This window comes from Aquila chrysaetos, chromosome 17, assembly GCF_900496995.4.
Source record: "Aquila chrysaetos chrysaetos chromosome 17, bAquChr1.4, whole genome shotgun sequence".
NCBI classification, from domain to species: domain Eukaryota; kingdom Metazoa; phylum Chordata; class Aves; order Accipitriformes; family Accipitridae; genus Aquila; species Aquila chrysaetos.
The window spans coordinates 17,847,714-17,862,253 of NC_044020.1; the positions used below are offsets into that span (position 1 = coordinate 17,847,714).

The 14,540-nt window shown below is 39.2% G+C and overlaps 1 protein-coding gene across 2 annotated transcripts in view; it reads left to right on the top strand.

The window, feature by feature from the left end:
- The window catches only part of BCAT1 (branched chain amino acid transaminase 1), a 67,403-nt gene that overhangs the window by 21,099 nt on the left and 31,764 nt on the right, over positions 1–14,540 (top strand). For both annotated transcript variants that reach the window (XM_030040967.2, XM_030040968.1), the window contains exon 3: positions 14,012–14,212. In XM_030040967.2, the coding sequence (XP_029896827.1) occupies positions 14,012–14,212 (201 nt within the window). The remainder of the gene's footprint in view (positions 1–14,011; positions 14,213–14,540) is intronic.

Sequence of the window (14,540 nt, forward strand, 5' to 3'; positions counted from 1 at the left end):
TCCCCTGACTGTTGTATGCACATGTTTAAATATTTGTTTATTTAAATAACTGGCTGTGGTTTGTGACCATAACCCAAGAAGTTATACTTGTAGTTTCTGCCTATTGTCAGCACTGGATCTCTAGGAGGGGAGTATGAAACCAGTAACGGGAAGTGCCGTCACCCTCTGTACCACTGAATGTATTTTGGAATGCTGAATCAAGAAATGCACATATCTGGTTTTGCTCTTATACGTCATTTTTTTTCATTCAGAAATACCATGAAATAGCACACAATTATGTGTAAGGCATTCTTTAACGCATTCATTCTGGTTATTGTACTGTCACAAGACAGAATGAACGTTTGGATAATGTAGCGGTCTATTTCCATACATAACTCTAATTTGGTTTCCTTTAATGTATGTATTAGATCTGACTTTGAATTCATAATACTTGGTCTTAAGAAACTAAAAGCATCTATGATTGCCTTTCTTTCCCCTCATGTTATCAATCCATATCCAGAAAGATAATTTTAGTTTTTATGTAATTTTTTGTCATGGAATACATTGTCTCTTTGAGAAACTGATACACAGAACACTTTAAGAAGGTATTACCTACTCCTATTATGTTTCTCTGTGTTTTAATGATCTGAAGCTATGTAGAATTAGTTGGGCATCTTAATGGTGCAAAGTTCAGTTGTTCTGTTTTAATTTTTAATGGCCTATTTAGTGTACCAAAATGGTGCAAACCTTCTAGGGAATACTGGCTAGTGTGCTACACCAAAGCAGAATAAAGTAGCTGTAGTTTACAAGTGAATCTGGGTTGACTTGCTAATATGAAGACTTCTGGTAGTGGAATGAAAAATGTTTAAGTGGAGCTTCTGTATCTGAATGTCTCATGTTACTCTAAATAACTGTGAGTGTTCCCACACAGTCTTCTGCAGACAGACCAAACCTTCCCAGGCTCCGAGCCAGTGGGATGTGAGCCCATGGCAGACTGGAAGCTATATAGGCAGGTTAGTGCAGTGCTGTGCTCAAACCAATAATCCCTGTTGAGGTCTTGGACTTGCTGGGCTAAATACAGTGCTATGCTAATATGTTTGCATGGTTTCCAGTTTGAAGCTAGCTCATGTCTAGCTGTGTCAGATGCTGGATATAGTGAATTTTCTGTGACGATGTATGTTTTAGTATTTGTTTCTTGCATTGCTATAATGTTTTAGAGCCCAGGTTGTGAACTAGCTGACATTGTGCTAGGTATTGTACAAATTAGAACATAAAGATTGTTTCCACGCTATAGGTATAACCTACAAATAAGCAACCAAAATCTCTGACAGGTTTTCCACAGAGTTAAAGCTGTAGTGTGTTTTACCTCTGGATGAGGTATGCAGAAACTGAAAATTTATTTCCAATGCAGGCATTTGTGGTTCAAATTGAGAGATTGTCCACGAAAGTTTTACAGATGTTGATCTTGTTCTTGGAGGTGTCTTGAAAAAAATGTAGTTGTTCCTTGTAATAGGACCTTTAGTTGCATGTTTTAAAATCTGTAGCCTTTGCATGACATGATTGTGAACTTGGTTGGCTCTATGCAAAACATATTGTGCTGATTCCAGTTCTCTGCCTTGTTTCATGCAATAGCATTAACAATAAAGAATGGGTCTATATCTTACCCTGGAAACATTAGAATTATAAATAAGATAGTATTATAGGAGTAATCTATGCAGTAAAGATGTAGGTTAGATGTTATTGCAATATGCAGCATTTCTTGTTACATAGTGTACGTTAGAAAGAGTTGGAAAAATTCCTTTTTTTGTGGAGAAAGATATGCCTATTTTCAAAACAGTCTTTCAAAGGAAAACCTGACTAATTATTGCATTTTCTATGTTTACATTAATGAAACTACATTACTGTGATTCATTACCATGTTTATACTAATGGAACTCATGTACGTCTATAATTTGTGCCAAATATAGTGGGATATAGGATTCCTTTCTCTGGGAATTGGGAGAGGGACCATTTTGAGATATTAGACAGTTTTAACCTTTATTTTAGGAAACTATGTTATATGTGAAAAGGCTTCTGGCAAAGAATAAACAATTCTTCAATTTCCTTTTTTCAAAGAAAATTGTTTCTTCACCAAATTTTCTTCATTCCCCTCCAACGCTAAGATTAAAAACATACGAAATACAGAATAGTCTAATTTTTTGCAACATTTTTTTAAAATCTGAATTAATTGACTGTATCACATTGGCACAACATTAGAGTGACATGGTGAAAGTTCCAGTCCTTGAAGAGTTTAGGAAGTACATAGTACGTCTCTTGTGTTTTCATTTTATATGAGAAGTAGGTAAATTTTCTGACATGCTCAGAGCATATGAATCAAGGAACACTGAAATGTTTTTGGAATGAGGACATATATGCATTATAGTTACCACGTTATTTACAAGGCTAGCAAATATAAAGCAGTTTACATGGTTTATATATTTTCACATCTCTTCCTCTCCAGCTTGTTCTCAATTTGTCATTTTCTACTGACATCAACAAATTATTTGCCTGCCAAAGCATATGGGCACTCAGTGAGGCTTTTTGTTGTGTTGCAGCTGTTGATTCTTCTGTGGTTTGGGGGCTAGGGGAGGTGTTAGGAGAATGCCCTACATTTCCATTTTAAATTCTATATTAGACCCCATTTTAAATTTTGATTGATAAGATAGAACATTTCCTTTATGTTTATGTTAAGTTGTATGGGCAAAATTTTATTCCAGAAATTTACCAATATCTTCATGCTGTGATGAGCAGTAGCTCCCCAAAATGTGTATATAGGAAAGCTGCTTTTATGTAAACTGTCTTGAAGCAGTAAAAGAAAGACAACCAATTGGATATCTATATGTGTGTGGGTAACATTACACAATAAGTCATCTCCAAGTGTTTTGTGTCTTAGAACCATAGGCCATCTAGTCCATCCTCCCACTGAAAGTGGACTCTCATCAGCACCAGACCAGGTCAGCTGCGGCTTTGTCCGTTAAACACAGTGCTGCACTACTTTCTTTAAGAAAATATTTTTTTCTGATGTCCAGTCTGAAGGCCTAAGCTAAAACTGTCAATTACCATTTGGTAGGTCATGTCCATATCATTTCCATGGAAGTACATAGCTGTAGCTACTGTTAGATCAGGGTGCCAAGCTAGAGGCCAATTCTGTTGTTGTCATAACAGTATTTAGCATTTGTGGACTGGGGATTTCTTTAGAAAAGGTAATTCTGATTTTATCTTGATTTCAGATGAATCTATTCACTCTAGCTTTTCATCAATGGCAATAAAATGATTTGCTTTTTGTCATGTGTTGAATCAAAAAAGATTGGTGAGTAATAATATTATTAGATCACAGTCCCTTCATATCACTTGATTAGGCCTCCTAGCAGGGTACATATGTGCTGCAGAATTACTTCAGGTGATTTACAATCAAATCTGTTCCCTCATCTTCACCTGCCAAGAGGGAAGCCAGCTACAGCACAGCAAAGATTGAGTGCTGGGTGGTTTCTGTGGCATTCTGCGTCTACACAGGTATTGGACAACACCTTTTGAATATTACTAATAATAGCTGGGCAAGACTGACTTATGTATCTGCTGCTTTCATTCCACTTATTAGGAAAGTAGAGATGTAGGTCACAATAATGATCAACACACAGTGTGCTTACAGTTGAGCATCCTGTTTTGATGAAAGAGAGAAGAAATGAAGTCCAATATGTGTTAATGAATGTTTCAGTGGTTGTTGGTTGCTAGGAGAAAGGGGCTTTCCTGAAGAAGACCATGCAAGTTGCATGCACAGGTGAAAGGTACACTAATGCAGCTTAGTATTGCTGATTGCTTTACTTGGCACATCAATATTTCTAAATCAAGCTTGTTACCACAGAGTAGCAGCAGTAGTGTCACTGCTTCAGGATCGTAGTAGCCAAGAAATGCTACTTAGCAACAAGTTCTTAGTGCTGTGAAAATAATTCACCATGATTCTTCCCTGATACACTAAGGGATGATTTCACAACAGTCTGCAAGTGGGTTTCTCATGCCATCAGGAACCCATCTATAATGTGGCATTTGAGATATGTGGCAGCTCTCGTCAGTTTTAGCTTGGTGGCAAGTAGTTCCATGTTTCTCTTCAGGTGGGTAATGTGCTTCAAATAGTTGCAGGCTTTTAGCAAATAGGTTTTCTAAGCTGTAGTAGAGAAACTGATTGTCCCATTATCTGAAGCTGTAAGATTTGTAAATAAAGCTAATTGTCTTCTGCAAATAACAGGAGCTGTTAGCCAAGATAAAAGGAAGATGCTAGAAGAACAGCTGTGGGACAGTTTGGCTGATTTATAGCACAAAGAAAGTGATGCTTTATCTTCTTTTTAACTAGGAACTTAAGATATAGCTGGTGTCTATAAAAGCACAGAAATTGTACTAGAATTTTGGAAATCCCATTGGCTTGTATCATTTTCTGGATTTATTTTTCCCAAGGTGAAGAATTGCTTTTAGAATGTAGGGCTTTAGCACCAGCCAATGATTCCCAAAGGAACCTATCTGACTCCGAAAGTTATAAAATCCATGATGTCCATACCTATTTCCAAGAATTCTTAAATTTTGATGTCATTGTGATAGCAAGTCCCCAGGTTTGATATTGAATGTTTTCTTTGCTGAACACACATGAATAAGAACTACAATTTACGAAAAGAATTTAGTCTTTTTTTTTTCCATAGGATTCTGTTGGCCTTTCTGTTTGCTTTTGAAATCATGTCTATATCCTAACTCTCATGAACTAACAGCCTAGAGAGCTGGAAGAGTTTTATCTTAATCCCATATTTAGTCCCTGTTTCTAAGAAAGTACTGAATGGAATGAACTGGCAAAATGTGGCAGTTTCAGTGGCAGATCAAACATTGAAATTCATGGCAATTTGTAAGTTTACCTTGTGTCTACCAGTGTGAGAGGGAGATGGGATAAGAGAAAAAGCCAGGTGCAGTTAACTGAATGTTTGAAATTATTCCTGTAACCTTTATGTGAGAGACTGTACCATGAAAACATTTTATATTCCCAAAAGTTTTTGAAATTCCATATGAAATGATAAATTCTGAATGCGTTCATTCCATGAATCCACTTCCTTGCATGTCTGCAAGCTTATTAAAATCAGGGTAAGAAGATTTAATTGCAGCTGCTTAGGACTTCGACATGTGAGATTATGATTCTATTCTTGGCTATTCCACATAACATGTTTGTGACTGGCCAGGCTACTTAGGCAAAATATTTCCAACTTGTTTGTCTGAAATTTAGACTTGCAATTCATTTCTTCCTTCAATATGGCTACTTCTTTTAGAAAAGCTTAGATGTAAATATCTCAATTTTTGTTTCACTTTCTTCATGTGAAATAGAAATTATGTTTCCCGAACCAGGAGACAGTAGCATCTCAAATATTTGTGGACACATTTTTAAGTTTTGTTTTCATACAGCGTTATTTGAACATCTAAACACTGCGCTGCTGTACAAAAATGTGGTATCAGTGAAATGTCACAGATCTCTCTATTCCAGTTTTGTGTCACAGGCCAGTGTGAGCCCTCAGCTTGTGTTAGGCTCAAACCTTCTCCCAGGCAAACTCTTTTCTAAAAATGGAACATTGTGTTTATGCTACAACGCAGAAATACAGTGGTTGTGAGGCAAGGAGCAGCACAGCATCAGGAATTGTATTAACCAAGCTGTCAGATCTTTTGAGAAGAAGCAGTACATGCTAATAGTGAATAATATGAATAGGGTAATTAGTCAATGTATTCCATTAGTGAAGAATGGTCCTAGTTTTGTATTTATGGAAATGTTTGAGTATGAGTCTATGAGAGGACTTTCAGTACAAGGAATTGGCCTATTACAAAATTGCAGTCTGTGATTCACTATACGGAATTGCTTCTTTCTAATCAAAAGCCCAGGTACACCTGCATTGCAGACATGAAGTGCAGTTGCATGGCCAAAGAGGATTTTTATATAGCTAACTGGACCAGCAGTAACAGTGGGCTACAGCAGTGTGTTTTTCAGTCCAGTGCAATGACTGCATTAAAGCCTACTCACACTTCCTCCCTATTCACACTTTCTGATCACCCCACTTAGTTAACTGGAATAGCTGTTAGTAAACAGAAGTAGTTTATAGGACCAAAATGCAATAAAGTGTCCAGTTTCTGTTGCTGTGTTTAATAGTCTTATCAGCTTCTCGGTGGTTTATATTTCAAAGAGGTAGTCATATTTGAAATGTTTTATATAATTCTTTGATAGATGAGATACTAGATGACTGTTCTTCGTAGATCTGAAAATACCATTAGCTGGAGTAGAGGAGAGAGACCCCATTAAAATCAAATAGATGCTTCCTTAAGAATTCCCTAATATCATATAGAAGGATTCCTTAGGATCTGTAGGAACTCCATTCCTTCATCTTTCTTAACTTTATAAATATCTATTTTCTGAAACTTGTGTCAGTGGAGAACAGACTAACGAGTAAGGGACAAAAAAACCCCAAACAAACCCAAACCATTACTAGTCCATTTAATTTTCCTGAAACAGTAGAAAAGGGTGAGGCTATAAAGATTTAGGTAGTTTTGCCTCCCTTACAATCCAAATTCTTACAAAGATGGAGTAAGGGGTCTTGATTAACTTGAATGGGCTTTGGATCAAATCAATGGGAGTTGGTGCAGGGCAACATTTTAGCAACATATGGAAAAACTCTTGAAATTTAGTTAGTGCCACTGAAATCAATGATACTATGCATTATCCATGTGCTTGAGTGTTTTGTAGGGCAAGATTTGTTTCTTCAATGCTTTCTCTACAGTCTAGCCAGACTGTAGCTTTCCAACATCTTTATATTTCCCTTCTGGTGCATTTTGGGAGCTTCAGACTGCATTTTCAGCTGTGCTGCTGCCCTAGGTGCCCTTTTCATTCTCTAAGGCAAGAAGTTTGTCAATTCCAACCACTTATCTGTTGTCTTGTCAGAGCAGGTTTAATTCCCTGCCCACTGCTCCAAATCAAACATTCCTGCATCCATCAGGTCAGGGGAAAGGTTAAAGAAGCCAGCAGTACCTTGAGCCCTTCTTTTCTTCCCATTGCTTGCAGAGTGTAGCAGAAGCTCATTCTTTGGTTTGACAAATATTTGATAAATATCTGTTACGAATAGTTTGGGTTAGATGCGTTGCAGAGCAAGGACTAGACAAAGTCCTTCCAGCCATATTTTCTGTTGTTTCCATGATTGACTCACAGCTGATTCAGAGCCTTGACTCCTTTTTGCTTTGTCATTTGTTCTGTGGTTTATTACGCAGTTTACAGTGAACCTGATGCAATGATTCCAGGCCCCAGTCCAATTACATGTGCTAACATATTCTCAGATGAAGTCTCAGTGAAGCTTTATGTTGAAAGATTTCTCAGTATTCTCCCTCGGGTTGCAGAAGTTATTTTATTTTATTTTGTTTCTCTTTATTTTTTTTTATCATAGGAAAATTAAGGCTTTCTTCCTGCTCAAATCTTGTTATATCTTGGCACACTTTCCAGTCTCAAGCCTCAGGCTCTGCTGTAAATTTAAAATAGTAATGATGGTAAAGGGATTATAGGATAGCTTACATTAACATTATTTTTTATACTTATAAGCTAGTAATAGATTTCTAAGAATTTGTTTAACTCTGTCTTATTCTGCTTTGAGTTGATAGAACTCTTATTGTTCTTACTGTTTCTACTATAGATCTTATTATTGCAATCAGAGCATACAGGGCTTAGCCCTATACAGAAAGTGATGGTCTCTGCCCCAGAAAACTAGCAGCCTTTTCTAAAGAAGATGGGGATGGGAAAATAAACAGAACCACAGACCTTGGTTTACCCAAGGCCTTTAGGACATAAATCTTCTCTTTTTTACCTAAATAGATGCTGCTGTGGTGTCAGCTAGTGATTAGTGGATAGAGCTGAGAGGAAGTAAGTCAGACAAACCAGACGAAAATAACACCCACTAGAAGAGGTTGCAGTTGGTTTCATCTCCTGGAGCAGTATTCAGCATTTCTAGGACACGGTTTAGGGACAGGCAAAACAGGTGATCGTTTATTTTGTCCCAGTGGAGGCGAAAAGTACCAGTTGCCCTAACACCACCCACAGCCTCCATAGCCTTTTCCTACTTTCTAGTTGCATAGCCTAGCACTGCTAGGCTCTCTGCTCTCTGCTCTGATGCCACTGATGGAGGAGTTGGCAGTCATCGCTGATTCCTTTCAGAGTTTGGCACAAGCCTTTTTTTTGAGCAGTAGTAGCTGTTAAGCATGATTCATGATTTCTGCCCACAGAAAGCAGGCCCATGTGGTGAAGGCTATTCCTGGATCAGGTTGCAATTCCCTGTGGGCTGCTCCTAGTAGCTGCTCTACAGGAGCAATTATGTGCAACATATAGTAGTCCAAACCCTGCTGTATGAGGTGGCTGGGCTGGAATATCTAAATGGATGAGCTTCTCCAGCCAGCTAAGATCCCTGCTCAGGTGAGTAAGAAAATGGGGGCAATCCTCTGCTATCTGCAGCTCTACATCTAGAAAGTGATGGAGCTGAATGAGTTACATGAGAAAAGTGGTAGCTTGCTTATTGGCTGCAAGGCCAAAAAAAACTTCAGAGGAGAGAGGGTTTCAGCTTCCAAAGGTAAATTAACAAGCCACTTTCTTCAGCCTAGTTAGTATCCTCAATCTAGTTCACCACCACTGCTTCTCTTTGGCAGTGCAAACCTCTTCTCCTCAGTCTGTGATATAGGAGCCTCAGGTTCAGAAGGACAGGCAGAAGGTGTTGTAGGGTGAAAGTAGCTGCTCCAGCAGAAAGAATGGCTTCCTAGGATAGATATGTGTGTGCAGGGGAGGGCCCAAAAGCAATGATGAGGGTGCCACAACCATAAGGACTGAATGGCAGGAAAATTACATCTTCATCCCTGGACCCCTTCTCAAAACCATTCTGTCTAGTCCGAGCCTCGTTCTTTCCAACTCCCCCTGGCTACTCTTTGTCACCTTTTCCCTTTATAGTAAATCCTGATGCTCTTTGTAATCTGTCTCCTCCTCAAAATTTGCTCTGCTACTGCAACCACGTTTTGCTGGCAAAACAAGTTGCTCAGTTTTGCCTATGCTTCCATGTCTGTTATTGCATCAGAAGGCCCTGATCTTTCCTAGGATATGCTTACAAACTCAGCATAAGTAATAAAAAATAATAATTGCAATTGCTTTGTGATCTTGAATGAATCACCTTAACTAGAAGTCAGGGAGGTTACTTATTTCATCAGAATAGATTACAGTCAGTCTCACTGAATGGATGTTAATGTTTTGAGGATCTCTGCTGAAACTTGCTGTTACAGTTAGGTAACTTGTAAGCTATTTCACAGCTGAGGCTGCCAGTTCTGTTTTTATTCAAGTAAGTGATAGAAACGCTTGGCCCAGCACAGTGTTTAGAGAAGTTTGGGTATGTCAAATGAATTACACCTGTTACAGCTGCTCAACCTACTGCTTATGGTCTAGTATTTTCACTGCAGTGAAAATAACCACAGCCAAGGATCATTTGGGAAGGCATTGGCAAATCTTGATGGAAAGAGTAGGACAAAACATGCACTTGCCATCTGCACCTACCTGAGACAGCTCTCTAGGGTAAGAAAGGTAGGAATGTAGTAATGAGAGTAACAGCTCTGGCCAGAGGCTGCTGTTATCTCCAAATCCACTTAAGGCTATTGCAAAGGCTGTGTAAAGTAAGCATTAAACTGACATCTTGGCTAGGGGCACCAGAATGTTTTGCTACAGCTTTGGTTAAAATTGACACTGGCCAGCATGTCACTTTTAGTTTGACCTAGCTCATAATTGACAGGATCTGTTTTGATCAAATCACAAATTTTAGTTTCAGGAGGTCACAATATATCTTCTTTACCTGGGCTGGGTAAAGCTTCACTGTGGAAGAAGTTGCACTGGAATCAGCAGGAACCTTTCAGATAAGGGGCTATTAAAAAAAGTGCATCTGGTTGAGACAGTGGCTGTTTGTAGGTGTACTGTTGCTATATAAGCCCTGAAAATCAGCAGTATCCAGCTGGCTTCTCCACAGCTCCCTTTTGCCTATCATAGGCAGGGCAATCTGGTTCTTCCTATTTCTTACCGGAATGCCCTGGGCTGGGGCCTAGGCACATACATCTTGTACGTACTGTACTGCTGCGACATGAAAATTTGCAGGGCTGGAACTACATCTTTGTCATTTTACTTTAGGCAACAGGGGCCAAATAGCTGCACTCAATAGACTGCGTTCAACATCTGTTTCTTTCTTTATCTCCCTTATCCTTTTTGTTCTTGCATTTACTGGTTTTCCTTCCAGTTTAATGGTTTTATTAGGCACCAGTGTCAGAAGGTGCTTGAGAGCGTGTTGATAAACAAAGCAAGCAAAACACAAACCTAGTTGAAAATTGCCCTTTGTATTGGCAGTACAAACAGCAGAGATCTGGATGGGTGTTAATGCCAATCTCTAATGCATCCATATGCTGCTTTCAGGGCTGCGGGAATGTTGACAAAGAAAAGAAATAAATTGTCATTTATAAAGGTCATAGGTGATACCGTGGTAGCACTGCAATAATTTTTTAATGAGTGATATTAAAGTAATAGGCATAGATACTTAATCAGTACTCCTGGTATTAGTCACCTGGCCTTGCTTTGCTCTCTTTGTGTGTGGGTTCTTCTGAGTGTTTGGTTTCCCTCCTGCTGGTGCGGCTTGAACAGCACCACAAAATACTGGGACAGGACTTCAGTCAAGTTAAGCCAAAAGGGTCTGTGGACCAGGTGAGATGTTGTGTAGGAGGTCTTATTACTCAGGGACCTAGAAGAGGTTGGGGGTGCTGGCAATACTTCATGCTGCAGACCAGACTGTGGGAGAGACCACTCCAAGGGTGGGTTCTCCAACACCCCCCCTGAATCCCCCTCTATGGGAAAAAAAGATTCAATGTATTACAGCACTTGATGGTGCCTTACCATAAAAAGCATTGGGATTCTGGTGATTTTGCACACTGTTAACTTGCACTGCTCGCTGCTTGGTAAAAAGAGGGAGAAAAATATAATAGAATGACTAAGGGGGAAGAGCCTTAAGAAAGGATCTTAAGAAAGTAATGGCCCAAAAAAATCTTAAACGCATCTCCTGAGAGCTTAACAGGATTATAAGGATCAGGAAAATTGCCTTTTTGCCTGTTTAATGATTGTTCCCCTCCTGGTCTGTGCAGTTTAGCCTATATTTAAGGTCTTCTGCGGGGTGTTCCTACTGTTGTTTGAAGGAAGTGTTCTGGGTCAAGTGTCATACCTGATATCGTTGAGTCAGGTGTTTGCAAAATGCCTGAGTGAAAGCTGGTTTCCCTAAATGCTGAAGGAGGTGAGAAACAGCAGGTGGGTTCCTTGTGCAGAGTGCAGAGCTCCAGGAAACTCTGTGGTCCAGAAACTATTTGCTTCTTTTCTGGATAAGTATCATAGCTACCTACCTCTCTAGGCTTTCTGCCTTCAAGTGACTGAACTTGAAGTCCAGTCCAGTGATTTCTGTTTGTGACCGCAGAAAGTCCCCAATCCTTGGGCTGAGAGCTAAGCAGTGTGGGCTACTGCTCTGAGCCATTGTCACTGCTGTGTGGCCACCCATCACACAGGAGTACCCATTTTATTGAACTTGCAGGAGGGAGTGCTTGGCCTGCGTCTTATCTCTAATGAGCCAGCATAGGAGTTACTCTGGATCTGGGACCCTCTTTGTATTAACCATTAGAGCATAATAGTGTGCTTGTATTGGATCAGCATAGTTTTATTAAATTATCACTCACATGACAGAGACTGTCCAAGGCTCTCTTGAACCCCAGGTCTACAAATCTGGAGAAATATCTTTGGTGGAAAAACTGGGTCAAAGAAAGCCCAAATGCTCCCAAGTGAGCGTGTTTCTTCACTTGTGGCTGTAGCTTCCTGCTCCCTCTACATGTGCTTGGGGGCCTGTGAGAAGAGCCAGATTAAAATCCTTCCCCATTCTTAAAGCAAAAGCTATTTGTTAACCCTGATGAGCTTAGCAAACTGTTTTATAAGGCTGCCTTTCAACTAGTTGTACTACCACAACTGAGGAAGTGGCAAACTGAGGCATAAAACCAGAAATCAGCACACTGATGGGAGTTCTAGGGGATGAGACTCCATATGATAATTCTGGTGCCCAGGCCAGTTTATTGTAAAGGTAATTACTTTAATGAAAATGACCTGAGATGAGACAGAAGCCTTGACTTCAGGGAGAGCTGTCAATACCACTGTCAGTAGGAGTTCTTTAGAAGCTGTGATTCTGTCCAGAGATAAAGCCAAGGATATAACTCTGTTCTACATCCTTGATTAAGCCCCATTGACATCCTGCTCCCGCATAAGTGTTTTCCTGAGCTAAGCCTTGCATTGTAGATAATTACAAACACTCCTTTGTGGCTTTTATTTTGATCCACACTCTTCTGTGATATATTTTTTTCCAAAGTGCATGATAAGAGGTTGTCAGGTAAAATTCATTTTTATTTTCAGGACATCATTAAGTAGTGCTTTTCCCATTGGAGCATTCACTGTCAGCAGGATAAAGGGTACTATAGAGAGTTGAGAAGAGTAATTGTTGTTTCATCAGATTATGTATTAGTTCAACCGGGCTAATGCACTGTAATATCTAGACAAGACCTATAATTGGAGATAGTTTGAAACAAGCTTTTAGCTATTCATGTGCTCTAGCTCTAAGTTAATTTCACATCTAAGCCATTAAGCAAAAAAAAAAAAAAACCCAACCAAAACCAACCAATCAATAAAAATAGGCCATTGTTCATTAAAGACATCTTGAAAATCAGGTTGTTTACAGAGATAGGGGTGCACATGTTTTTGTGTTCTTTTTCAAAAGCTTGGGACTAATTTTTTCTCATTTTGTAGAATGTGTGCTGAGTCTGAGAAGTCAAAGTCAATGATATCTCTTGCAGAACTGCCTTTTTAGTGCACGTGCAAATCATTTGAACAATAGTCTGAACTACCTGCATTCCAGTCTATTCTGTATGTACCCAACATAGAGGAGTAAGATTTCACTTGGGGGTCTGTAATAAGGGTCAATGCTTTCTGAGTCATGTTAGGAAGGAAAATGGAACTTTGAATACAGCTTGTTGTTGAATTCTTCCTTGCCTCTCACCAGCACAGTTTAAATGCTCCACTGGCATAGAAAGTGAACGGAGAGGGTGGATCAAGACTCTGCCTGCTTCATAGCCCTCTCTAGTTGTTTAGCCCCTGTCTGTGTATAAAAGGGGAGTGACCTGCCAGAGATCCTGCTTTCCTTCTTCCCTTGTTGTTCTTGAGGATGATTCACACCATACAAGCTACTATAAAGAAAATTAACTCTATCCCAGCCAAAACCAGTGCAAAAAAAAAAAACCTATGCTGCATTTCTGCAGCTAGTCATGGCTCGAAAGAGAAAGTTAATCACGCAGGGAAACATTTAGCCTTCTTTGCTAATAATGGGATCTTTCTAGGAAAATATGAATGTGAATGAACAAGCTAGTGTGACCCAAGTAATCTGCAGACTGCTGGCTCTGATCTTTCACTTTGGTTTTATGCATTAAAGGAAAATCAGCATAACATATCTACTTAGTTGTGAGGGGGATTAATTTCTGATGATCAGCTTATGTTCTGAGGTACAGCAATTGGGTGTTTCTGGAACTTGTATAGATGTGTTAATCTAAATGTCCAAGAAGTTTTCAGCTGCTAATTTTCTGTTTTTACACCTTGTACTGCTTCCTCCACTTAACAGTACTTCAAAATACACTAACTACTTCAGGTATAAGCAGCACTGCGTATATGTGTGCATACATAGTATGAATACTTTGCCTGCTACTTAGAGGTTAGCTGCCTTTAACTGTTCTGTCATTAAATGTCCCCGCACATAAAATATTGCATTTGTCCGTGTTCACTGATGCAGAATAATTTTTAAATCAGTCTGACTTAAAAATGAAGTGTATAAAAATAATTGTCTTCATGTTCCTTCAGGCTTCAGACTTGATTATCACCCCAGCTACGACTTTCAAGGAAAAACCAGACCCCAGTGGTTTGGTATTTGGAACTGTGTTCACTGATAATATGCTGACAATTGAATGGTCCTTGGCTTCAGGATGGGAGAAACCTTATATTAAGCCGCTTGAGAACCTTTCATTACATCCAGCCTCCTCATCTCTGCATTATGCTATAGAAGTGAGTACTGAATCAATTTGGAAACTGCTATTTTGTTTCATTAGCTCTTGAAGCCATAGCTTTGTAATACATGGACTACTACTGTCTTAGGTTTATAAATATAGTGTTACATATTGTTTTGTTAACTGATGTCCTTCCAGAATAATTCCATTATTTACAACTGGGTTATGTTTATGTTAGTATAACTCAGGAGCAACTCTGGCCTGTGGATTCCAGCTCACTTAACTTTCCAGCCTACTGAAGGTGAGCCCTTTCTTGTATGGTGACAAATTCATCTGAGAAAGCATTCTAGTTCACTGATGGTGGATTGGTCCAATTACTGTCTCTG